The sequence below is a fragment of the Hippopotamus amphibius genome, chromosome 16, assembly GCF_030028045.1.
Source record: "Hippopotamus amphibius kiboko isolate mHipAmp2 chromosome 16, mHipAmp2.hap2, whole genome shotgun sequence".
In the NCBI taxonomy this organism is placed as follows: Eukaryota; Metazoa; Chordata; class Mammalia; order Artiodactyla; family Hippopotamidae; genus Hippopotamus; species Hippopotamus amphibius.
The window spans coordinates 32,158,469-32,185,730 of NC_080201.1; the positions used below are offsets into that span (position 1 = coordinate 32,158,469).

General features: G+C 35.5%; 1 protein-coding gene across 20 annotated transcripts in view; it reads right to left on the reverse strand.

The window, feature by feature from the left end:
* The window catches only part of CHD9 (chromodomain helicase DNA binding protein 9), a 172,801-nt gene that overhangs the window by 13,094 nt on the left and 132,445 nt on the right, over nucleotides 1-27,262 (reverse strand). For 10 of the 20 annotated variants that reach the window (XM_057713156.1, XM_057713155.1, XM_057713157.1 and 7 more), the window contains 12 exons: nucleotides 24,361-24,464; nucleotides 23,741-23,858; nucleotides 23,048-23,105; nucleotides 18,312-18,354; nucleotides 16,939-17,158; nucleotides 12,014-12,216; nucleotides 9,122-10,030; nucleotides 8,034-8,197; nucleotides 7,021-7,293; nucleotides 6,109-6,277; nucleotides 971-1,110; nucleotides 438-659 (listed from right to left, as the gene is read on the reverse strand). In XM_057713156.1, coding sequence (XP_057569139.1) covers nucleotides 438-659; nucleotides 971-1,110; nucleotides 6,109-6,277; nucleotides 7,021-7,293; nucleotides 8,034-8,197; nucleotides 9,122-10,030; nucleotides 12,014-12,216; nucleotides 16,939-17,158; nucleotides 18,312-18,354; nucleotides 23,048-23,105; nucleotides 23,741-23,858; nucleotides 24,361-24,464 — 2,623 coding nt within the window. Of the gene's footprint in view, nucleotides 1-437; nucleotides 660-970; nucleotides 1,111-1,181; nucleotides 4,748-6,108; nucleotides 6,278-7,020; nucleotides 7,294-8,033; nucleotides 8,198-9,121; nucleotides 10,031-12,013; nucleotides 12,217-16,938; nucleotides 17,159-18,311; nucleotides 18,355-23,047; nucleotides 23,106-23,740; nucleotides 23,859-24,360; nucleotides 24,465-27,262 lie in introns of those variants that run through there. The other 10 variants (XM_057713159.1, XM_057713165.1, XM_057713172.1 and 7 more) reach the window with 7 other exon arrangements.

Sequence of the window (27,262 nt, forward strand, 5' to 3'; positions counted from 1 at the left end):
TATAAAGTTATAACAATGCCATTCTGATAAAGTTCAGGGGTGTTAAATGAAATAATGCATGCTAAGTATAAAGCCAGGCACACAGCTAAGTCTCGATAAATGTTTACTATGATCATTTTTATTATTTTCAAATAAACTACTTGAGGGAAAGGATTGGAAGTTTTATAACTTTACAAGCTTCATTGGGTCTGTGATAGTACTCTGTATATGAGAGGTGATTTTTATTACTTAAATAATTATTGAATGCAGAATGGAAAAATGGAAAATGATATTGTATTGTATCATGGGAAAGATGGTCATTATTTTTTTCTGCTAATTTTCCTGAATCTTGGGCAGAACACATATTTAACATAAGTGGGTGAGAATTTATGCTTCATCATTATAGGTGGGATGAATCACAGAAATAAAATATACCAAGATTTAGAAGTATCACCTACAGGAATAAAAGCTCCTAAATCTTCCACATAACCTGGGTGCTCCTTAAGCCATTTTTCCAAATCCTTTCTCTTTGGTGCATCATCGCCTGCAAGTCTTGTCCCATCTTTAAGATTAATAACTGGAACGGGACTTTCTGTATCAGGAATTCCTTGAGGTTGAGTATAGGATAGTGCTGGATTTATCCCTGTAGATATCTGTGACGTGGTTAAGCCTAAACTAACCTGTAGAAAAACATCAAATGAAAATGTTATTTCCATGCTTTAGCATTCTGATTTTGGTCCAATGAAGCAATTCTTTTTGAAGAGGAAAAAAAAATTGTTTAAAATTCTGCTAAATCTTTCAAATTTAAAATTTTCATGAATCTTGCCCAGTGCTGGATTCTACTGAGATACAATCTAAAACTACATGTAGTCCTAAATTTCTAGTTATCTTTATTATTCTACAAAACATTCACAAAACAGCAACATGTATATTTACTAGGACTGAATTTTGGACTCAAGGATCAGTAGTTTTTAAGCATTACTTTACTTACATGATTAGGTGGCTTATTTCTGTTAAAAAAGAGAATGTCAACACCTTCTACATTCTTCCTCCTTCCCCGCCTTTTTTTGACTATAGGCTGGTTGTCTACTAAAACTCCATTGGCACCAAGGGTTGATTGAATGGGAGTACCTAACAAATTAAAAATGGAAAAGAGCGATAAAAATCTAGTTCTTAAATTGAAAGTAACCATTTTTCTAAGTACACAGACATTTTGAGGGGTGTGGAGGAGGGATGGATTGGGAGTTTAAGATTAGCAGATGCAAACTGTTATATATAGAATGGATAAACAACAATGCATAGCACAGGGAACTATATTCGATATCCTGTGATAAACCATAATGGAAAAGAATATGAAAAATATATATATGTATAACTGAATCACTTTGCTGTACAGCAGAAATTAATACAACACTGTAAATAAACTATACTCCAATAAAATAGAATAAATAATTAATGCTTGTAATGATATTCATGATCAAAATAAAAGAAAAAGTTTATTCAAAAAAATACACAGAATTTTAGTTCTTATTTTACAAGCACTCAGACTAAATCAATCAAGCAATTCTTGGACTAAAAATACCACCCCATTTCTCATTTAAAAACCATGAGAACTATAATTTAGGTCTCTTTCAAGTTTTGACTTGTCTCCTCAAATTTTTTCCCCTGGATATTCACACATCTTTTGTTTTGTCTCCTTTCAGAGGAAGAACCATGCCTTTGTCATGTACAAGATGAACCTTTCCCCCTTTTATGAACCCATTAATTCCTACTTTTTATAAAAGTTTGTTTTATCACTTATCTTTGTTTTTTTATGCCAAAATATCTTATTCTACATTAGATTCTTATCAACTTAAAAACACGGCCGAACTCAAACAAAAAATAAACTTCTTTCAGCTTTTTCATAACCTTCAAAACTTTTGAAAAGTTGGTCTCTATTATACTCCTCTTTCTCATGATTAACTCAGTCCTCAGTTTCCCATAGCCCACTCCTGCCCCAGCCTATTTAAGGTATTTTCTTTAAGATCACAACTGGGAATATATTACTCAGCCATAAAAAGGAATGAAATTGAGTTATCTGTAGTGAGGTGGATGGACCTAGAGACTGTCATACAGAGTGAAGTAAGTCAGAAAGAGAAAAACAAATGCCATATGTTAACTCATATATATGGAATCTAAAAAAAAAATGGGACTAATGAACCTAGTGACAGGGCAAGAATAAAGATTGAGATATAGAGAATGGACTTGAGGACATGGGGTTGGGGGGGGTGGTGGTGACGAAGGGGAAGCTGGGATGAAGTGAGAGAGTAGCACTGACATACATACACTACCAAATGTAAAATAGATAGCTAGCGGGAAGTTGCTGCGTAGCATAGGGAGATCAACTCGATGATGGGTGATGACTTAGAGGGCTGGGATAGGGAGGGTGGAAGGGAGTTGTGGGAGGGAGGGCACATGGGGATATATGTATAAATACAGCTGATTCATTTTGGTGTACAGAAAAAACTGGCACAACAGTGTAAAAGCAATTATACTCCAATAAAGAGCTTAAAAAAAAATCACCACTATTTCTTGCTAAATTAAATTGACCCTACTCACTCCTCATTTCAGTAGGCACTCAATAAAAATGTTTGTAAGAGGTATGAATGAAACAGTTCCATACACTCATTTTTTCCCAATAAATAAATATGCATTCATCAAACAGCTATATACAAAGCATTATGATGGTTCAAAGGTGAGTAAGATACAGTTCCTATCCTTAAAAAGTGCATAATCTAGAACACTTATAAAAGAAAATATTAAGAATGAGATGTTTGTTTAAAATGGCTCACAGTTTGTAGTGAGAAATACATTTTCAATCATTCAAGGAGAATTCTTTGAGCAAGTCCTATGTATTCCTGAAAGACATTTCCCTTTGGCTGGCTGTGTAACCTTATGGAAGTCACTCTCCTCACATTTCAGTTACAAAAAATACCTTAATATGGTAAGGAATAAGTAATTACAATGATTTAAAATTATTTTGCATATGAAGGCACTTAGGAATATGATATAACATGATTAAAAAAGAACAGCTTTCATTATTTCATATAATCAGATTAAAAAAATATTATGAATATGATTTGAAAATACTTTCACTATAGTACATTTTAACTGTAATAACAGAATAACTTTCCTAGAGTACTACTTTTAACAGTACTGTTGTGTTTTATAAGAACTTCTCATGGCTTCCTATTCTAGTATTAATGAAATGCCTCACATCAAGCCTTATTCCTGCCTGACCACCAACCCCAATCCCTGCCCTCGCTCAATTTTTGGTGTCACCCATAATCTAGATTCACCCTTCCTACGCAGGCTTATATAAATATCTCTCCAGTAAGAATTTAAACAGTAGGTAGGTTAGTCTTATCCTAACACCATACAATTTTCCTAGCATCAAGTCTCTGGTTCATGCTATTCCCTCTCTCTCAATGTCATTTTCCAGAAAGACCATTATCTAAATTTTCCTCTTATAAATTCTGTTCAATTCTGCCTCTTCAGGATTCTGCCTAAGTTTCTAGGTAGCAGTGACTTCTCTCTTCTCCAATATTTATTAATGATAGTGCTGTGTAGCAAGATATTTTGTTTTTAACGTATTGTCTAATATTTTAACATGTAGGTCTAGTCTACCAAGCAACTGAAAGGCAGAGACATTCTTATGTTTCTTTTACTTTCTCTTTACTGCTATCCCAGTGCTATATAAAAAGAAAAGTACTTAACACAATTATCCATGGAACAACATTAGTATACACACCAAAATGTATATTTACAAACAAATCCTATTTGGTCATTTATAAACATATCCAATTTGGCCAATTATATACTTCCTTGACTTTTCCTTTTTTAAAACAACAACAAAAATCCCAGCTACCTTGATTTCTTTTTGAGAGTGATTTTTATAAACATTACTGTTTTATTTTAACCTAGAATCCAAAATGGAAAATTTAACCTGCTCCACTCTATCAAGGCTGTGTTGTCTTTATCTTAGATGCAATGCATAACAATATTAAAAATACCTTATTTCTATTGAATGCCTACTAGGTGCCATACATTGGACTAGGTTTTACAAATGTTTTCTTAAATTACCCAAAACAGAACAAACAAAACACAGAGGTATTAAGCCCATTTTATAAATGAGATCAGAAACATTATGTCTCAGGCCCAATGTCACAATAGCTGATAAATTATAGAATTCAACCCCAGGCTGTTTGGCTCTACCATCTTTTGTGTGCTATTCCAGGTGGTTTCTGGAATAGGCTCTTTAGTTTTGTCCTCTTATAATTTATGCTATTTTACTATCTTTCATTAGTTTACATTATATAGTGTAAGTTTCACTCAAAGCTTTTAGATAAAATTCGGGGGCACCCATATGAACATAAAAAGAGCTTAATATGAAGAATTAATAGCATTTGTTCAGCATCTAACTCTAAAACCTAATTTTAACATCTGTTTAGCATCTAATTATGTGCTAAGTTCCATACTAGCCACTTTACATATGTTATTTAATCCACCTAACCGTGCTACCCCTCCCCTAACAATGCTACCTTTTTTTGTTTGTAACCTCCTCACTTCACAAATAAGAAAAGTTTCAAAAATGTTAACGGATTTCCTAAGAGTCATGTAGGAATACAGAGCTAGATTTCACATTTGTAGGGACCCCTCTGGCAGTCCAGTGGTTCTGTGCTCCCAATGTAGTGGCACAGGCTGAATCCCTGGCTGGGAAACTAAGATCCTGCAGGTCAGGGCCAAAAAAAAAAAAAAAAAAAAAAAGATTTCACATTTGCAATTATCAAGATGGATGAGATACAATTCTTAGATAATTCTATCTAGTTTTAACATTTGAGGCTTTTTAATATTTTATATAGGTGCAAATTAGTGTTACAATTACTATTGATACTATTAAAATAGTATTATTTACCAAGTAAGTACTTATAGGCAAAGGCTGTACAATCTTCAGCTGTAATAGCAATAAAATGTTCATATGATAGATGCATCAAACCGATTTTATAGCATTATGGAGTTGTCAAGGTACAAGCAGTAGTATTATTAAACCCACTTAGGTAGGGCAAAAAAGCCCAGAGCTTATCTTCCCCATCTCCTCCCATCTTCTCATGAGAAAAAGAGCTGCTTAATAACAACACTGCCACTGTAAAGCACATTTTGGGGGATTTACACTTCAGTAAGAGAACTATGGCTCATGCATATGTATTTGAAACTCCAGTAATTGGAGAATTAAACCGAATGGTTAATGAAACCATAAGAAACAAAAGTAAGTCTGATGACTAATTTATATATTAATTATAATTTATAATCAGAAAGCAGTAATAGCAGCAACTGAACACCTATAATAAACCATTATTTTCACAAATTTTAGGAATTCCACACACTGTGCACAGGCACAGGAGTTTTGAAATGTTCACAAGTATTGCATAGCAACTGAATTTAGTAGAATACTGAAATAGAGTCCTTAGCGTTATATATAGAGAGGTATAAAAGAAATCCCAGTCATTCATCTGCTTTTAACTGAAAAGTTACATTTTTTATGATTAGTATGCTATGGTCCATACATTTTAAGACTCAGCTGCTCTTAATTAAAATTCTCAATTCTTGACAGCACACTTTAAGAGGGACACAGAAAAATTAAAGTACAACTAGATCAACGTAAACAAAACAAAACAAAAAAACTTCCTATGGATGGATTCCTCAGTGCCTACAGAGCACAGAACACATCGCACCAATCAGTATTCAATAAATACTTGTTGATTCAAATTGTCAAAAGATTAGAGCAAAATACAGTCCCAAGGGGAGGTATGATCATTGTTTTCAAAATGTTAAGATTATCATGCAGACATGGGTCTAGCTTAATTCTGTGAGGACTTAAAAGAGAATTTCAACCACTGAGAAGAACCAACTGCAGGCAAAGTTTGCTTCCAAATAAAAAGAAATTTTGTGATAATTAGAGCTTTCTAATAATAAGAGGGCTGCTTAAAGTAGTAACAATCTTGCTCTTGTAAGTATTCTATGAGTAAGTAAAAAAGGATTTGGAAATGATGGACTATTTCATGCTGAGGCAATGACTACTAGCATATTCACCTGATACTGGCATGGATTTTGGAAAACTGGCGAGGCTGGTCTCTGACGCACCTTGAAGGTCCCGAAGTCGAGTGAGGTACTGCTGCTGCCCTAGAGCACCATCTTCACTGTCCAATGGTCTTCTCTGGGCAAGCCCTTGCTTCTGAAATGTCAACTTCAAACCTCCTTCCTGTTAAACAAACACCATTATTAAGAAAGAAACAATTAAAAAAAAAAGAACTCATTGTAGTATATTAAGAGAAATCTTTTACTTAGAAAAACTGAGGTTAAAAACCCTGGAAAGTTAATCGTGTTTTCTTCTTATTCATACATCAACTGGAGAAAAACACAATCAATTTCTATAATGAATATTAAAATTTCTATCTTAAATGAAAAAAATCCAGGTATTACATACACTTTTCTGAGCAAAACAAAGCTTTTCATGTGACAAGTACATTGTAACCTTTTCAGCTTTTGTTTGACATACATCTCTGTGTACAATATTCACAGGACATTTTAGAAGATACTACCCATGTTTTAGATACCAAGTAATCAATTTAGCTTCAAAAATACTGAACAATGAAATGTTACTGATAACAGGGCATGCTAAATGTTTAAAACAGAAAGTGCACTGACATACCATTTGAATACTATATAAAAGACCCAAACAATAAGAAACTGTCAGACTGTTTAAGAAAGCATCTTGATCAGCAGGACTATTTTCAGAAGTATAGGTAGAGAAACATATTTAATGATGATCCCTCTAGTAGAATACTCAAGTTTAATAACCTGGATGTCAAAAAGAAAACAATCCAAATACCAGAAAACAAGTATGTGAAGAAAGTAAGAGTAAGAGCAGGCAGCCATTTGCAGGAAAAGCATGCTGCACACCGCAATCGCAATCAGGTCCTAGGGCAATAAAAATAAACATACGTCTTTGATTTTCACTGTAAACTCCTTTTCTCGTACATGCTTCTTCACCTTTGACATCTGTGTTGACTGATCGTGTTCTTCTTTAACACCAGCACCTGCAGGAGTGGGCACGCTGGGCTCGCTATATTCTGTAGCTGCGCCAGAGCTGTCCAGCAGCTTTGTGGTATAGAAAGAAGCCACTGCGTTGGCATCATAACTTCTTCTAGCTGAAGGCCACTTCCCTTTCAGGACTGTTTGACAAATACTGTCCAAGCGGTTGATCATCACACGGTCCTGGAAAAGCATGATCAAAGGGTAATTTTAATAACTGAGCCAGAACTTTGGGGATCACAGCCTTGATGGATTTAACCCTGGTACAACATATGTGTATTTGGTATGCATACATATTCTCACAGACATATTACAATTCTGTGCAAAGTCCCACTGGTGAGACTAAAAAATATTATACTATAAAGATATTTTTCTGTTCCTTTGTTTCTATAATTATAAGACTAATACAGGTTCCTTGTAAAAAATTCAAACAACTCAGAAGTATACAGAAGAGTAGAGAGTTCTCCTCTCTCCCATTTCCCAACCTCACTTCTAAAGATAAATACTCTTCTACTAGCCTAGTCACATACTGGAAGAACTGTCTCAATCCCATCTAAACTTCCACCACTATATGTACATGTACTTAAATGAACTTTTTTTCCTAGGTCACAACTGGCTTAGTAAATTTCTTCAAGAAGACCCACTTAAAAGCACTGATCTCATAAAGAAGCACCTGAATCTTAACTTGTATATGAACATAGCACTTGTTATCTTTTCTTCTAAATATTCTAAGGTTATATTGAAACACATATATTTAAGTAGGTCTAAATTACTTGATAGTAATATTTGATACTTTTAATGCTAATACCAAAATGTCATCCCATATTTAACAGTGACCTTTTTTTAACTACATAATAAGAATATCTATCATTAAATAAATATACTAAAAAGTGACCTATTTCAGCAAGAAAGTATTCATTTACCTTTGGCCAATACGAAGCTGCCAGCATGTATCCACCTTGTAGGATGTAAGCAGACTCTGGGGTCCCATTGTTCATCTGGAAACTATCCTGGGTTTCATCCTGGGTAGTGCTCAGTGATGCGACGCTTTCTTCATCATAGGCTTTCATGTGAGGGGCACCTTCTGCTAAGGATAATATAACCAAATATAACTTTTAAAAAGACTGCATAACACAATTTTACATATACTTTTAAAATCCTATATAATTAGATATATTTGAAAACAAAAAGAAGTAGAAAAAAATTCACCTAGAATACAATAAAGTATTCATTTTTAAAACTGAAACAAAAGCAAAATAAGTAGCACGAAGGAGCCTGAGGAAAAAGGGTTAACAAAACATCCCTTTGTGCATGAAAATTTGACCCGTGGTTAACACTCTAGGCCTGTTTCCCTGGAAATACATAACTTCCTGATTGGTAAACTGTATCTGGACTGGGAGGACACAAATATCTGCTGGAGAGGCTATAATTCTCTGAAAAGGGGACTCATAATTGGGCATGTCTCTTGTGGTAACCCTGAAAGTCGTGCTTATGGAGTTGTTACATGAGAGTCTCACTCTTGTGGGTATCAGAGTGGCTCCTGTGCCCGCTTGATGTTGATTCATTTCCTTGCACCTGAGCTGTTAGATTGCTAGAAGGACACCTGCAGAAGAGGACCACCTAACACTACCCTACCGACAGGCTGAAGTTCCTACGCTAGATCTTTCTAAGTAGGGCCAAGTAGGGCCTATGATACTCTTGTACATTGGACTGGTGGCTATCAGCTTGTTCCAGGAAAGATATAATACTAAATTTAAGGCAATCACAAAAATAATATTATTGTGCCAAGTCTCCAATCCTCTGTTTGACTAACCCATTTTGCAATGTGAATACTGAATACAGAGTATGAACCAGTAATCTAGTCGTGTTTTCAGTAGTCTTGTTTTAAGAAAAGCTGTACACATAAAATTTAAGCTAACAATTTTAAATAGCCTTAAGTGATCCAGATCAATTCTTTTCATTTTTATATGAAATGTTGTCTTAAAATAACAAAATCACTTTATGCATATACCTCGCTTTTGGACTTCCTCTTCTTCACTGTCACTTTCTTCTGATGAAGATGAGGAGGAGGAGGAGGAAGAGGAGGATGAGGATGAGGATGAAGATGATGCTGAAGAACAAGAGGAGGAAGAAGAAGAGCTAGAGCCTGATCGAGAGTGGGAACAAGAAGAGGAGGAAGACGAGGAAGAAGATGATCTGGAAGAACAAGACGATTTCTCAGAATCAGAGTCAGAATCAGAACTAGACTCTGATCCTCTTTTGTGGACTCGCTGCTTCTTAGAAGCTGGGTTTGGAGTTAGAGGCTCTGTTCTGGCTGCAACCATGCGTCTGTCTGTTTCACCTTTTCCACCAGATTTCTGGTCTCCAGTAGCCTGTGGTAAAACACCATTCTTTGGACTTACAGGCTCAGACTTTATTAGTGTCCTGGTTTCCTCAGAAGACATAGATTCTTCTTCAGAAGACTGAGGCTCCTCTTTAAGGTTTTCACTTTTAACTTTCACATCCTCTAGAATAATACCTTTAGGATCTAGGAGCCTAGGTAGAGAGGTAAGAGGAGAAGCAGAAAGTGCTACTTGATATTGCTGTAAAAGTGGGGTAGAAGTCCTTGAATGAGCCATCTTACTTTGACTGTAGTTCCTCTGAGCTGCCATAAATGAGAGTTCAGGATCACGAAGAATGTGATAGTCTGTTCGGCTCACCCCGTGTTTAGCAGCTCCAATAAGCAAGTCCCTATCATGGGGGCCACATTCCCACCAGACTGGTAAGTCTGGATTTGGATGGCAAAGCTTCAAGCGCTCAAACAATTGTGGATGTCGGAGGGCCTGTTCCCTTACTTTCCTTAGAAGTTCAATGCGATATAAAGTCCTAGAAGCACGTTCTTCTGTGATTGGCTGGATAAAAATATTTGGATCCACCAATTCTACATTGAAACAAGAGCAAACATATTACCCTCAAAGATATTTCATTATAGATTTAAAACAAACAATGCAACTTCTAAAATGTACCTCTACTCAACATCATTGGGCAGTTTTCAGAATTTCTTTTTAACATTTTTAAATGAGGAGAAATATAAATTTTAGAAAGCATTAAAAAATCATGTAACGTATAACACTGGATCCACAAAAAATTAAGTTTTACATTAAAATTATTTTGGAGGTATGTTAATATAACTAGGAAGTTACTTTTAAGAAATCTCCTATGAGCTAATGTCATACTATTTTGTGTTTTAATCAAAGATAAAAGCACTTAAACTCACTTAATACTAATTAAAACTGTTAAGTAACAGCCCATAAGCAAACAAAGTCCACACATCCTTAACTGCACTGAGGTAACTCAGGGCATTACAGTGAACTTACAGGGACACCAAAGGCTTTCTTAAAATTTGATGGAAACATGGGAACAATTGTCAACAGGGTATAAACTACTAGCCTGAGATAGTTCAGTTTCAACATCAAACTGTACTCTCTTCCTTTTGATAAGGTCCTATCTTTGTGAGCTGAAATACTGTAGTTGGGAAGCACTCAAAAAAAGATAGAGGCTTTCTGAAATAATGTAGAGACCACCGGAAGGAGTTACTAATGGCCGAATTTGGAACAATTTGAACATCAAAATGAATACTGATAGTACTGGATTATAACCTACAGAATAAAAAACAAATGCCCATATGAATAAATACTAACATGAATAAATAATTAAGCAGACTAGGGAGAAGGAACGGCTTTTCCTTGTAGTAGAATTGCACAGTAAAAATTGCTACAGACAAGATCTACTGATGGTTATTGAAATCAATGGGTGAAAGATTGAGGAGAACTGGATTTGTGTTGTCTCAAAGTATCTTCTTAAGATATCTGTTAACTACAGGGGAGAAGATAATTTTACACTGTAGATATGTAGCATAAACTACCTAAACCAAAGAATGCAGGACAACACTATCAGTAATAAGACATAATGACATCATGAATCCCTTGATATTACATTCCAAGAAGGACACAACATCATCTCTGACGTACTCTCGCAAAAAAAGGAGCATAACCTCCTAAGACAAACCCAAATTGAGGGGTTTATGGCAAAACTGATCAGAGGTATCAAGGTCATTAAAGAAAGAAAGAAACAAACAAACAAAACAACCCCCAAACTGAGGAACTGTTACAGACTGCAGGTACCACACACAATGTGGGTTCCTGCAACAAAAAAGGACATCAGCAGAAAAACTGGTAAGACCTGAATAGGTATTTAGTTTAGTTAATGGTATTGTACTGATGTTAATTTCGGCTAATAATTATACTATAATTATTTTCATGTAAGATTTTAACATTAGGGGAAGAAAAATGAGGGAAATATGGAAATTTCCTACATGGCTTTCCTACATTCCTCTCCCTACATGGGCATCAAAAACAATTAAATTCACCCCAGAAGAGTTCCTTAGCTGAGCATCAGCAGCTCTGATTGTTTTCGTTTTGTTTTGTTTTTTTGACGGCGCTGGGTGTTTTTTTTCCTACTAAAACTCTTTAAAATGTCTTTTGAGTGGAGGCCTCATTTCTTACAAAGTTACTTGTGTAAATAAGCCCTCTAGCACAGTTCTTAGAAGATGGACTAAAAATATAGGTTAGTTCTGTTTACTGAAAGGTATCCTTTATCTTCCGCCTCCCACAATCATAAATCTAATTCTATAAAAATACTGACTATTGTCTCAAAATTAAATGTGTACCTTTATTCTCTTTAGAGCTCATTTCAACTGTAGAATTAAGGAATAAAGGATCTTTAAGCAGAGTTTATTTACAATTCAGAAAAACTGGGGAAATGTTGAATTAGACATTATTGAAATAAAAAAGCTGGAAATTTCTCAATTTTACAAACTTTGCTCCTTTGAAACAAGCAAAAAAAAAAGAAAATTTATACATACCTTCTTTGGAAGGAAGACGACAAACCCTGCGACACATGGACATGAATGCACACAAATATTTCTCCAGACTATCATCCGTCTTCTTATGCAGCCTAGCCATAGCTCTAAATTTTGTCCAATCAAATTGGCCTCTGTCAGGATCAAATACCACTCCAAATGTAGACACAACTCTATAAAAGTCAGCCTCTTCTCTTCTGGTCCATCTATTTTGAATAGATTAAAGAAAAAGTCACATTTATCATGGAAACAGATAAATATTAATGCTGAATGTAATAACTATAATAAAAATTTTAAAACATTTCAAGTACCTAACACTTTAAAGGATTGTATCCAGGGTTACTGCCTCATTCATTTAAAAATACTAGTTGACTCATCTATCCAACCATGCTTCTTTTTCTTCAGACAGTAATAGATTTTTACATACTCACTGTATGGAAAAAACATGCATGGGATACAAGGTTGTATAAGACATGATGACCCTCCCTTTGGGAAAAAGATAAAACATTTCAAACATATTTACAGTATAAGGTAGTATTTTATAGTTGTATGTTTTACAGAAACCATGAATTTTAGGACAGCACAGAAGATGGAAGGATCTGTTCAAACTTCAGTGATCAAGAAAGGCATCACGTAAACCTAACCAAGGAGGTAAAAGACCTGTATGCAGAAAACTATAAGACACTAATGAAAGAAATCAAAGAAGACACAAACAGATGGAGGGACATACCATGTTCTTGGATTGGAAGAATCAACACTGTGAAAATGACTATACTACCAAAATCAATTTACAGATTCAGTGCAATCCTGATCAAATTACCAATGGCATTTTTCACAGAACTAAAACAAGAACTTTTACGATTTGTATGGAAACGCAAAAGACCTTGAATAGCCAAAGCAATCTTGAGAAGGAAAGATGGAGTTGGTGGACTCAGGCTTCCCGACTTCAGGCTATACTACAAGGCTACAGTGATCAAGACAGTATGGTACTGGCACAAAAACAGAAATATAGATCAGTGGAACAGGATAGAAAGCCCAGAGATAAACTATGGTCAACTAATCTATGACAAAGGAGCCAAGGATATACAATGGAGAAAAGGCAGCCTCTTCAATAAGTGGTGCTGGGAAAACTGGACAGCTACATGTAAAAGAATGAAATTAGAACACTTCCTAACACCATACACAAAAAAAAAACTCAAAATGGATAAAAGACCTAAATGTAAGGCCAGACACTATAAAACTCCTAGAGGAAAACATAGGAAGAACACTCTTTGACGTAAATAACAGCAAGATCTTTTTTGATCCACCCCCTAGAGTAATGGAAATAAAAACAAAAATAAATAAGTGGGACCTAAGGAAACTTCAAAGCTTCTGCACAGCAAAGGAAACTACAAGCAAGATGAAAAGACAACCCTCAGAATGGGAGAAAATATTTGCAAACGAATCGACAGACAAAGGATTAATCTCCAAAATATAAACAGTTTATCCAGCTCAATATCAAAAAAACAAACAACCCAAACAAAAAATGGGCAGAAGACCTAAATAGGCATTTCTCCAAAGAATACATATGGATGGCCAAGCAGCACATGAAAAGCTGCTCAACATCACTAATTATTAGAGGAATGCAAATCAAAACGACAATGAGGTATCAACCTCACACCGGTTAGAATGGGCATCATCAGAAAATCTACAAACAGTAAATGCTGGAGAGGGTGTGGAGAAAAAGGAATGCTCTTGCATTGCTGGTGGGAATGTAAATTGATACAGCCACTATGGAAAACAGTATGGAGGTTCCTTGCAAAACTAAAAACAGAACTACCATATGACCCAGCAATCCCACTCCTGGGCGTATACCCAAAGAACACCATAATTCAAAAAGACACATGCACTGCAATGTTCATTGCAGCACTATTTACAATAGCCAGGACATGGAAGCAACCTAAATGTCCATCAACAGATGAATGGATAAAAACGATGTGGTATATATATACAATGGAATATTACTCAGCTATAAAAAGCAATGAAAATGGGACAGATGTAGAGACATGGATGCACCTAGAGACTGCCATACAGAGTGAAGTGAGTCAGAAAGAGAAAAACAAATATGGTATATTAACACATATATGTGGACTATAGAAAAATGGTACAGACCAACCGTTTTGCAAGGCAGAAGTAGAGACCCAGATGTAGAGAACAAACATATGGACACCAAGTGGGGAAAGCAGGGAGGGTTGGGGGGGGGAATGAATTGGGAGATTGGGATACCAAATTGTACACTCTAAATATATGCAGTTTATTGTGAAAAATAAAAAAATAAAAAGTTAAAAAAAAAAAAGAAAGGAAGGCATCACGGAGTAAGTGGCACTTAAGATGGAACAAGGATATGATTAAGGGAGGGAACTAGAAAGAGGACACAGAATAAACAAAGTAGGAAGTAATCTACATTTTAAGGGGACTATTCCAGATTGAAAAGGAGATGGCTCATATTGGGGACAGAGGTAGATAGGCTTGGGGTCAGATTATGAAACTCTCTAAATGTCTGGCTAGAAATAGTTTCTATTCAGTTTCTGAAGAGATACTTTAAGAGGGTAACATCCTTACACATCATAGACCTCCAAACGCAGTCTTATTTGTAGAGTCTTTTCCTTGGTTAACAATTACAAGCTTGTTGTGTAAATGAGAAAAAGTATATGAGAAAGACTTGAAAAAGATTAACAGGCCATTTTTACCATAATGGTGCATTGAGATTAATGATGACATAAAAATAGTCAGTCTGTGAAACCAATCAAGTCATATAAACCTTGTACCTGGGTGATAAAAGTAGGAATGGAAAAGAAAGGATAAATTCAGGGATTACATAGAACACACAAAAAATATGACATCTTACCTTCAAAGAATTTACAACTTAGAAAGATAGGACATGGAAAGGAAAAGATGAATGTCATTACTGCATCTTTTATGATTTTGAAAATGAGTAGTTTTATTTCGATAAGTGCTATATAAGTGCAGAAAACAGAATACTGTGAGCTAGTCTGGTTGAGTAAAAAACTAATAGAGGAGGTAGAACATGTGTTGAACTCTGAAGGAGTAGTAGGGCTAGGTATGGACTAAAGTGCAGGAAGAAGGGTATTCTGGGTGATAGAAACAACTTAAGTAGTGTACTGAGTCAAGACTAAGTGGGGCATTCAAGCAGAGGGAAGAGTAGTGAATAAAATTAGAAATGCATACTGAGGGGGCTTCCCTGGTGGCACAGTGGTTAAGAATCTGCCTGCCAATGTAGGGGAAACAGGCTCAATCCCTGGTCCGGGAAGATCCCACATGCCACAGAGCAACTAAGCCTGCGAGCCACAACTACTGAGCCTGTGCTCTAGAGCCTGCAAGCCACAATTGCTGAGCCCCATGTGCCACAACTACTGAAGCCTGTGCACCTAGAGCCCGTGCTCCGCAACAAGAGAAGCCACCACAATGAGAAGCCTGCGCAGCACAATGAAGAGTAGCCTCCGCTCACCACAACTAGAGAAAGCCCATGTGCAGCAACAGGGACCCAATGCAGCCAAAATAAATAAATAAATAATAAAATAAATCCTTGAGAAAAAAAAAAGAAATGCACGCTGAGGCCTAAACTGAAGAGCTTCTTGAATTGAGGCTTAAGAAGTTGGACTTTATCCCTATAATAAATAAAGAGCCTCTGAATATCATAAAACTAGTACTTTAGGAAGATTATCCAGATCTGCCAGAGGGAGGGAAAATGTATGTGGTAGATTAAAGATGGCCACAAATTCTTTGCTACTCTTTCCTTTGAGAGAAGCAACCTATTTCCCTTTCCCTTAAATCTTGGTTGGACCTGTGATTTTTTTGACCAACAGCAGGAGGCAGAAGTGATACTTTGTAACCACAGATGCCCCTTAAGAAATCTGCAGCTTCTGCCTTTGCCCACTGGGAATGCTCCCTCTTAGAATCTGAGCTCTCAGCTGGCAGTCAGCACCAACTGTCAGCCATATGAGTGAGGCCACTATGGACCTTCCAGCCCTCACCCACTGCAGCCAACACCAGGGAAAGCAGAAGAACCACTTGATCAACCCACAGAATCATGAGAGACAAAAAACTGATGTTGTTTTATGTCACTATGTTTTGGGGTGGGTTGTTAGGAAATGATGGATAACTGAAACAGTATATTTACATAAGTAGTAGTATTTAACGATTATGCCTAGGATAGTTAAAATCTTAAGTGACAGACTAACTAAATTCTGGCTACAATGAATATGCTACAGATGAAACAAAGGAACAACAATTTATCTTTCAGAAAAAAATCCAAAGATCCAGGTTTAACAAGGAGGCCAGGTTATAGCTAAAATTTCTTATTCTTTTCCATGTATTTTATGTTTTTTAAGAAGTTAAAGCTTTTGGGATGAGAGAAGTTTGCCTGTTTTCCTAGCAAGGTCTCTTGCAAGAAGTTTTACTACTATTTGTTCCCCTTTGACATCAGTAGTTTTAAAGGTTCATCCTCTGTAAAAAGCACAAATGAACTTTTCTTCCATACATTCTTATATTTCATTAATGTCGTCATGTAAAATGAGATACAATGGAATTTATTTCATATAATTTAAACATACATTTCATTGATAATTTAATTCTTGAGTTTGTGCCTTCATTTTCCCCCATACCTCACTGTTCATGAACAAGACAAAAGAATGCTTAAATATAAAGTACGGCTAGTAACTATAAAATGCAATAATCTGTATTAGTTTAACCATATTTGTGTATTTATTTATGTACATGTGTATGTACGCATAAAGCATTTTGCTCTTTGACCAACTTCTCTACCTAAATGCGTTTTTCACAAAGTGAGATAATTACACGCTAACAGACTTCAGAATGAACACTATATTTAGACACTATATATTAAAGATATAGTGCTATTGTCTTACCTCTGCTGTCTTTCTATCTTGGCTGCCATTTTAGGATTAAGAGTGGCTTCTTCATAAAGAGGCTGCATAACACTGGCAGGCACTGAGAAAGTAGGTTGTATCTGCTGGATTTGTCTGTTTTTATTAGTACGCTGATATGCAGTGATGAGACGCCTCAAACGTGTGGTTAAAGCTGACTGAGTTGGCCAATAAATTTTATCACCCTCCATCAGTTGACCATCTACATTTAAAGAAACTCATGTCAATTAAAAAAAAAAAAAAACAACTAAAAACCAAAACAAACAAAAATAGCTGAACAGATACTGTCACTAAACTCACAAAAGCAGCAAAATTTCCCTAAATTTTTTCCTTTCCATCTGATTATGTGAAAAACAAAAACAAAACAAATCTCTCATCATAAAAATGTTTTAACTATAGCTCTAAAAATTACAACAAACTTTAAGAGCAAGCTCAAAGTAAGTAAGTCCCAGTGGAATAAAGAACTACAATGTTACACATTTAAAGAGAACTTCACTTGCACAGAAAATACAACTCTTGCATTTCCAAATCTAATACATCTTACTGGTAGGCAAATACTCAATGCCTTAACTTAAATAAATTAAAAGTCCAGCTGAAATCCATGAGACATTGAATACTGCAAATTCTTCTAATTAAAGCTTTCTGTATTACACTGATCTCAATTTAATTATAATGAAACACGTAAAAAGTCATTAGGGAGGAACATATATTTAAAAAAATTCAATGACAATGCTGTGACTTTTAAGCTTTCATTCACCTAATAAAAGTGCAAGTTCTATTTCCATGGTGTGATATTATAATCATATATACCATAATCAAGTGGTAATCATTCATGCTAAGGAAAAACTACTTCTTTATTCCTACTTGTACTACATGAAGGTGAGGCACTGTTCCCCTTGGGTGTCAGCTGGGAACGAATGCACTCTAGTGAAAGTATGTTTCTATCTTGATATCAGAAGCAAGTAGAAGCAAGACCCTGTACAGAAAAGCCTGTAGAAACGGAGTGAGAAAAGAATGTTTCCCAATGTGCATATGAACAAATAAGAAATAAACGGATTATTAAATTAATACTAACGGTGTGTTTAATGGTGACATCTCACATACCAGTGTAATAATCATGCCACAAAGTCATCAAAGCTCCTACGCTATAAAAATTCAGTTAGTCACTGCACAAAGATTTATGACTAAAAATAGTGTTAAATTTCCAATCAACTATGTTTTATAATGACTGCAACTGTCTTAATAGATTTCACATACATTTGAAACATACAGAAGTGTATTAGTTTATTGATCTCATGGTATCAGAGGAATGTTAATTTACAATAATACTAAGTAAAGAAGTAAATGCTATTTACCTCCATCTGCTATAACAAGATCTCCTGGTGAGGAAACATCATCCTTTTAAGAGAAAACAGAAATTTGTCACAGGGAATCTAGGTCAAGATACAATAAGAGAATCGATTTTCTTTATAAAGAGTACTCTTTTGCAATAGAATTCTAAAAATTCAATTTATTTAAACTAAAAAAACCCAAACCAAAAACAGTTCATCCATTTCCCATTTCCACCCTACCTCTAACCCCCAGCCTCTGGCAACCACGATCTTCTCTTTGTCTATCAACTTGGTTAAAATCTTTTTTTTTTAAGATTCCACATATAAGAGAATTCACACAGTATTTGTCTTTCTCTGACTTATTTTACTTAGCATAATGCTCTCAAATTCCATCCATGTTGTTGCAAATGGTAAGATTTCATTCTTTTTAAAGATTGAATAATATTCCATTGTATGCATACACACACACACACAATACACACAACACATATATGTGAATGTGTGTGTGTGTGTGTGTGGAGATATATGTCCATAGACAAACACATAAATTGTTTCCACATCTTGGCCACTGTAAATAATGCTTCACACCACATGAGATGGGGCTGCATGTATCTTTTCAAATCAGTGTTTTCATTTTCTTTGGATAAATACCCATAAGTGTGATTGATGGATCATATGAGAGTTCTATTTTTAAATTTTTTGAGGAACCTCCATACTATTTTCCACAGGGGCTGCACCAATTTACATTCCCACCAACAATGTACAAGGTTCACTTTTCTCCACATCTTAGCCAATACTTGTCATTTCTAGTCTTTTTGATAATAGCCATTCTAACAGGTGTGAGGTGATATCTCACTACTGTTCTGATTGGCATTTCCCTGATGATTAATGATCTGGAGTCCTTTCATGTACCAGTTGGCCATCTATACCTCTTCTTTAAAAAATGTCTACTTACATTTTCTGCCTATATTTTAATTAGATTGTTTTTTTGCTATTGAGTTGTAGGTGTTCTTTATATATCTTGGATATTAGCCCCTTATCAGATGCATGATATGCAAATATTTTCTCACATTGATTTGTTGCCATTTCATTTTGTAGATGATTTTCTCTGCTGTGCAGCTTTTTAGTTTGATGTAGTCCCACTTGTTTATTTTTGCTTTTGTTATTTTTGTTTTTGGTGTCAGATTCAAAAAGACATCACCAAGACCTGTGTCAAGGAGCTTACCACCTATGTTTTCTTCTAGAAGTTTATGGTTTCAGGTCTTATGTTCAAGTCTTTAATCCATTTTGAGGTGGTTTTTGTATATGCTACAGGACAGACAGTTTCATTCTTTTGCATGTGGCTGTCCAATTTTCCCAGCACCATTTACTGAAGAGACTCTTTCTCCATTATATACTCTTGGCTCCTTTATCAAAAGTTCACCACATATGTGTCGGTTTAATTTCAGACTCTCTATTCTGTTCCCTTGGTCTATGTGTCAATTTTTATGCCAATATCATACTGCTTTAATTACTATAGGTTTGTAATATAGTTTGAAATAAAAAGAGTGATGCCTCCACCTTGGTCTTCTTTCTCAAGATTACTTTGGCTCTTTGGGGTCTTCTATGGTTCCACACACACTTTAGGATTTTTGGATTCTATTTCTGTGAAAAATGCCATTGGAATTTTGATAGAGATTGCCTTCAATCTGTAGAATGCTTTGGGTAGTACGGACATTTCAACAATATTAATTTTCCCAATCCATGAGTACAGAATATCTTTCCATTTATTTGTGTCTTCTTTAATTTCATTAATGTCTTATAGTTTTCAATATACAGATCTTTCACTTCTTTGGTTAAGTTTATTTCTAGGTGTTTTATTCTTTTTTGATGCAATTGTAAATGAAAATGTTTTCTTAATTTCTCTTAGAATTTTAAATTATTAATTTGGCAAAAATAAGAATTTTAATTCTTGTTCTCAATTCTTACCCTTTCACACTATTGCTATTGACACTTTAGACCAGTCATTATTTACTAGAATTATTTCCTCTTCAATGATTACTTTTAGGTCAGTTTCTTTTTTCTCCATCCTTCCTCTAACTATAAATATGCCTCAGGTTTTATTTACAACTTTTTTTTTTGGTTTGTTTATATACACCAACTCTCAGATAATTTATTCTTTCTCATATTTTATTATTAGGAAATCTGCAAATCTTTCCTTTCTCTGCCTTGAACAGTTTGCTTGTGCTGTATACCTAATTTTTATCTGTCAACACAGCGTCTCCAATTAGGTATCCCAACATTACTATAAATAACATAGTCATAACTTTGCTGATTTTATTCCAATGACTACTAGTATCTATTTTTGTTTTTAGAAAGCCTAAAGTTAGAATTATCATCATTCCTTTGTAGGTGAGTCTCTTTCCTCTGGTTGCTTTAAAAAAAATCTTCTCTTTGTTTGGTGTACCTGTACTTGCACAAAGATGTTTCTTGAACTGGATTTAGTTTCATTTATCCCTCCAAGATTCACTTTACTTCTTGAATCTGAGGATTCATGTATTTCATCAAGTCTGAAGAATTCTCAGCTGGTAACTCTTAAAATAGGGCTTCTCCCTTATGTTCTCTAGTCTCTCCCTCTGGAATGCCCATTAGACATATGACAGACATCATCTGTTATGCTATACTCTATGCATATAAAAAGTTTTTTTATATACTCCATTGTACTGGTTTTCGGTTTGTTGCCTCTCAGCTCTAAATTTACTGCCTCTCATACCTTTTGCCAGCTCTAAGAAAAAAAATGGATCTAGCCTCTTTATTTTTCCTCAGCCAGGCAATGTGATATTAAGCTTTGTCAGTAGTGGGAGTTGGTGAAGAAGAGCATTTTACATCCTGGTTCCTATGAGCTCCTCCACTGCTCAGCTCCTACAGCACATGCACACTCCTCAGTGCCCAGCTCCTGCATTTCAGGCAGTTTCTTTGGTACCTCTTGGCTGGCAGCATCTCCTGAGCAACAGCCCCTGGATGGTTTTGTCTGGAATGCCTCCAGTGAGACACTTGCCCAAGAAAAGCTTTCTTGGCAACCCTAGAGGGTGGATTTCTAGCAAGTTGCTCAGGTGTGACAGCAAAATTTCCTACTATCTAGTGAGCTGTGGCCATACCCTCCCCAAAAGGTCAGAATCTCAGCCCTGGTGGGGACAGGACCCTTCCTTGGGTGCTATATCTCAGCCTTAGGAGTAGTGGCTATTCCTATATTCTTTATAGTTCTTCCCACTTCTTTCTAGTCAATCTCTCATTATTTCAATCCATCTATTATAGTCAATAACTCTTTAAATTAAACTTTCCCTGTTCAAATTACTATGTGGTTTCTCTCTCCTGATTGGTTCAAACTGATTTATCATGCTACATTATGGATAACTTCCTCTATTTTCTAAATAATTTCTTTTCTCATGAGCTGTGTCTAATGTGCTTCTCCAGCAGAATGTTAAACCTACTTGTTGAGTTTTAAATTTCAATGACAGTATTTTCCACCTCAAAAGTTACATATAATTCTCTTTCATATGTCCCTTGTCTTTTAAAATTGTCTCCTGTTTTTTTTTCCTAGTTCTTTCTTTAATGTCTTTAATCATTTAAAAACTTATTTATTTCCTATTTCAGGAGATCTATTACCAGAAATTCTCAAAGATTTAATCTTGATCTTTGTTGTATTTGCTAACATTCACTCATGGTAAATTGTTCCTCATAAATTAAAAATTTGGGGATTTAACCTCATTTTATGGAGGGCTTTATCTTCAGGACTCGTGTAATCTGGACTGAAGTCATTTCTTCTAACTAACTGTTCTTTTTGTTTGTTTGTTTTTACCAAGTACCTCAAGGATATTACCAGCTTGGGATCTCTTTTTATATTACATTTTTGCCTTGAGAGTTCCTGGACCATGCAGATTAAGTAAAAGAAATCAAACGATAAATTCAAGAGAAGGCAGGCCTATGGCTATAAATTCTCAGGGGAAGCAATTTTCTCCCTACCCAGCTCATGCTGAGATAAATTTCCTTGTTTCCCTGCACTGTTTGGCAGAAAGTACTACAACTTGAGGCTTCTGACTTTACTGGATTTTGTTTTCTTTGCTACTCACTGGCCTAAGCCTCATATTTCTTCCTCACATAGGCATCAACATCCAATTCCCTTGGCAAGCAAGACCAGCAAACCCTACCTGACAGCCATAGTATTGTCTAGTCTTTACGTTCTCGCAAATATTATAGAAATTCCTATTCTCTTTTAACATCATTTCCCCAAGGCAACAGATTATTTTCTGTACTTTCAACCAATTCTTATTCTTCCTTTTGACTTTCTATAAACAGAACACTTAGAACTATGCTTTAGCAGCTCAGAATTCCTCTAGGCTCCATCCTCTATTTCAAACCACTTTATGCAGGTATAGTTTCTGTCTGTTGCTGTGTACCTTTAGTATCTAGCTCTTACTTTGCTTTGGGATTTTGTCCCTGAACAATGTATTTCTCTGGTTCCTAGCAGTGTAACATGTTGGCAAGCCCCATTTCATCCATATGTCCAAACCAGCCTCCAGCTTGTCCAAAAGGGGAGATCGACCAAATTCTGAGTGGTTATTTGTGATGTCTGGCAATCTAAGCTGGTCACTAATGTAGCTAATCTTCTGAGAAATAATGCATAATGAGAACATGAAGGAAAAACATACAAAGGAGAAAGCAAGCAAAAGAAAACATGGATAACTAGAATTGAGGATTTAAAAACATGATCCAAAACATACCTCTATATCATCTTTAAAGATAGCTGGGGCAGGTTTGTATTCTGGATCTTCCACATCCCTGTTAAACACCAACAAATGCTATAATTATTGTACTGAACTTCAAATTTCTCTTGGCAGGACAAACAAACAGGGTATTGTTTGAAGGACTTTTTAGTATGTTTTAAAGGTCAGACTGAAGTCTCTGTTCTTCAGCCAGAAGAGCCCAAGCCTAATAGCATGAAGGCTACTTACATGGCAAGTCAGAAGATAGTCCTAATTTATTGTTACCCCCAAGTTCACTTATAAATGTGGTATTAACCTTAACACTGTCTCTTACTTTTCGCTTTTGGTAAGAAAAGATAATACAGGCCTCATAATAGGAATAATGAAGAACATCATATTTCTCTTCAATTGTAATTTGCTTAGCTTTCTTCTTCCCTCTCATGCCCCTAAAATTTTATGGCCTTAATTGCCATGACCATTAAGAATGGAAAAATGAAGAACTCATCAAAAGAACAGATGTGGGGAAGGTCTGTTCTCTTCATCACACTCTGTTGAACAAGTGCTAACTTATCAGAGTAATCATTAGCTCTTTTTGATTGTAAACTCCCATTCCCTTACTACTACATCATTTAAAGAGAAATATCACCGACACAGAATATGCTGATGTTGATAGAGATATATGGAGAATTCATGCCTCTGGAATGCACGTACCCATCCATATAATCATTCGCCCTCTGTTCAGCAGCAACTGCTTTCTCATCAGGTTTTCCCACTCTTTCCAAGAAGCATAATGCTGGGTCTGCTCGGATAGTGTTATATTTTTCATAACCTATATGGGCCACCAATTATGAAAGTAAAAAGATAAAAAGTAGAAAAATATATAAATATAAGCATTCCTCACATTTATGATGGGTGATGTTCCTGGACTAAAGGGGCCATATATTAAAATGATATAGCTTAAGCATGTTTTCTAGAAATTACCCCACACATTACATGGTCTGGCAATACGTATGTTTAAAAATCTAGATTAATTTTAAAAGTTAAAATGAAAAAGAGGAAAAACTGACCACACATAACATATTTCACATAAAAATTCCTCCCAAGAGTGGATGTATGTGAGACTTACATTCAGGAGAAGCAGTTCACATATGCTACCTGTTCATGAGGAAATGTAGTGACTGACAGACATAGTTTGGGAGTGTATGCTTTATATGTATATAGTAATATGGGTGTTACTGGAATAAAGCTGCAAGTGTAAATCAATAAATTGAGTAGTAGCTGAATTACCCTATACACAGATGAAGACTCTACCTACCTTACTTCTCACTTACCATGTTTAAAAACTCCAATAAGGAGTGACTTATCAGCATCAAAATCCCACCATTCAGCAGGAACTTCTGAGTGGTCTGGTTCTGGGACCCAAACATCAATGTCACTTAAAAAAAATCACGACATGATTTTATGAGTTACTATAAACAAGTCTAAGAGGAGGCAAAATTTTACATAGCTTCTAAAAAGCACTGTGGTTTTTAAGAAAATGAGGGTACAATTTTACTTCATTTTTTTTTATTTTCCACAATTACCACCAACTAAAATTACAAAATTGCACAATAACAACAAAGGTACCATAAAATGGATATTCTTAAGTACAACAGAAGAAATGTTTCAACAGGTTTACTTTATCCTTAAGGAATCATACTCTTTCCACTTATTTCCTTCAGAGATAGACAAAAGGTTCTGTCAGAAGCCCTAAAGGGGTGGGATAGGGAGGTTGGCTCAAGAAGGAGGGGATATGGGGATATATGTATACATATGGCTCTTTCATTTTGTTGTACAGCAGAAACTGACACAATATTGTAAAGCAATTATACTCCAATAAAGATTTAAAAAAAGGAAGAAAAAATAAAAGAAAGTAGAGTCTTATGTCAGCAAACAACTTGGCAAAAATCATCTGGTTCAAATATTTTACTTTGTATATGAGGAGACTGAGGCTCTAAAAAAGCGAATGAATTGCTCTAGGCTGTAAAATAAGTTATATCTCTTTTAGACCGCTATTGCTAGGAGAGTCACACTGAAAAATTAAGCACTGCTTACAAGTAAAGGAAGCCTAGCAAAGAGCTAATAATGTTTTGACAAGGATTAACAAATAAGTATCATTAATTTTTATATAAATACACATCATTCTTATAGTGTATTCAAAAGTCAAAGAGGTTAGATAGGGTAGATTACCTCAGGGAATCAAATATCTTACTTGAGAATTTCTCTATGACTATGACATTAATGAATTATCAATTTTCAAAGAATCAGAAATATAATAAAGAATTATTATATTAAGTAGAATTTCATCTCTTTATCGTGGCACCATAAATTTTATAAATTAATTAACAAAGGCCTATAGGTTTGTTTACTACTTATCAGTAAATTGTGTGGCAAAAGTTCATCTGTAAGTTGGTTGTCTTTGGGAACTCAAAATAAATTTTCATATAGATATAAACTGATAAATGGTCAATATGTTCTGGGCTGGTCCACAAGAACCCAATACTTAACCACTAATATAGTTGAAACAAAAGATATTGACAATTAAAAATAAAAAGTTTTAAGTTTTATAAGTAAATAATATGTAAAAAATGGACTAAAAAATTGCTTTTTATTTTTCATAGGTGTTTTGCCAGGAGACAAAAAGAAATTTTTCAGCACTCTAAATGCACACCTCATTATATCTTATTTTGCTTAAAAACATAAGTGTCACAATCACAATATTTTTTAGTTTAGTGCAGAAAGAGAGAAATAGGAAGACAGATTTTCCTGTTATATGGCAAAAGTTGAAAAATAGATGAGGAAAAATATAGTTAAAGAAGATATTTATTTTTGATTGCATTCCTGGTCATGATTAAACAAAGCAGAAGAAGAGAAAGATAAAGGAAAGAGGAAAGAACACTGGAGATAGGATGCCCAAAGGGGAAAAATAAAGTAGGTCAGATACTGTACTTCCCCTTACCAACCATCAGGTGGCACTAGTAAGCTCAAAATATTGTGACTATCGTCTGAGGTGGAAGGTTTTTCCTGCTTTTAAAGAGTAAAAGGTACTCAGTGTACACCTCATGGTTTAAATGTGCCATATGCATATTAAGGTTTGTTAACTGGTAGGGAAAGGAATACAATAAGGTGCATGTACTCCCAATGATTTCTGTTTTGAGAGATTCAGTTCATGTGCTATCTCTTGCATAAAGCCTCTAACTTCCCCAGGCTAGATCATTCATTCAAAATAGACTTATAAATTTAACAGTATTGGACTTCCTAGGTGGTGCAGTGGTAAAGGATCTGCTTGCCAATGCAGGGGACACAGGTTCGAGCCCTGCCCTGGGAAGATTCCACATGCCACAGAGCAACTAAGCCTGAGCGCCACAACTACTGAGCCTGTGCTCTAGAGCCACAACTACTGAGCCCATGTGCTGCAACTATTGAAGGCCATGTGCCTAGAGCCCGTGCTCCAAAACAAGAGAAGCCACTACAATGAGGAGCCTGCGCACCACAATGAAGAGTAGCTCCCGCTCGCCGCAACTAGAGAAAGCCCCTGTGCAGCAATGAAGACCCAACGCAGCCAATAAATAAATAAAATAAATTTATTAAAAAAAAATTTAAACAGTATTCACTGTGTGCCAACAATGGCAATAATAAGACAGACATCCCCGCCCTTTTGAAGAGGTATCTGCAAAACCTCTTCAGTACCTGTGATGAGTGCTGTGACAGGGCACTCTGAGTATGTTCTTTACCCAGACTTGAGAGGACAGCGAGACTGAGCTGATGTTGGCTGAGCAGTAAGAGGAAGAAGGAAAGAAAATGGGAAAGAGAATGTTCCCGCAAGAATGCAAAGGCCTGGAGGCATTAGTAACCATGGCACATTTGACAAATACAGATCTAAAGTTCAGAAGAGAGATGTGGGCTGGAGTTAGATTTGGAAGCCTTCAGTATGGAAATAAAAATTGACACTGCAGAAAAGATGAGAACACCCAAGAAGAGTAAGCGACAAGAAGAGAGGGCCTGTGTGAACACATTTAAGAGACAGGTGGAAGAGAAACCTAAAAATGAAAACTGGCAAGCAGAAAGCTAAAATGAAAATCTACAGGAGAATGGTATCACAGACACGTTCTAAGAACAAGGAAGTGGTCAATAAAGGTAAATAAGATTAACGCTATGATACATTCACCAAATTTAGCAGTGAGAATGTGGGTG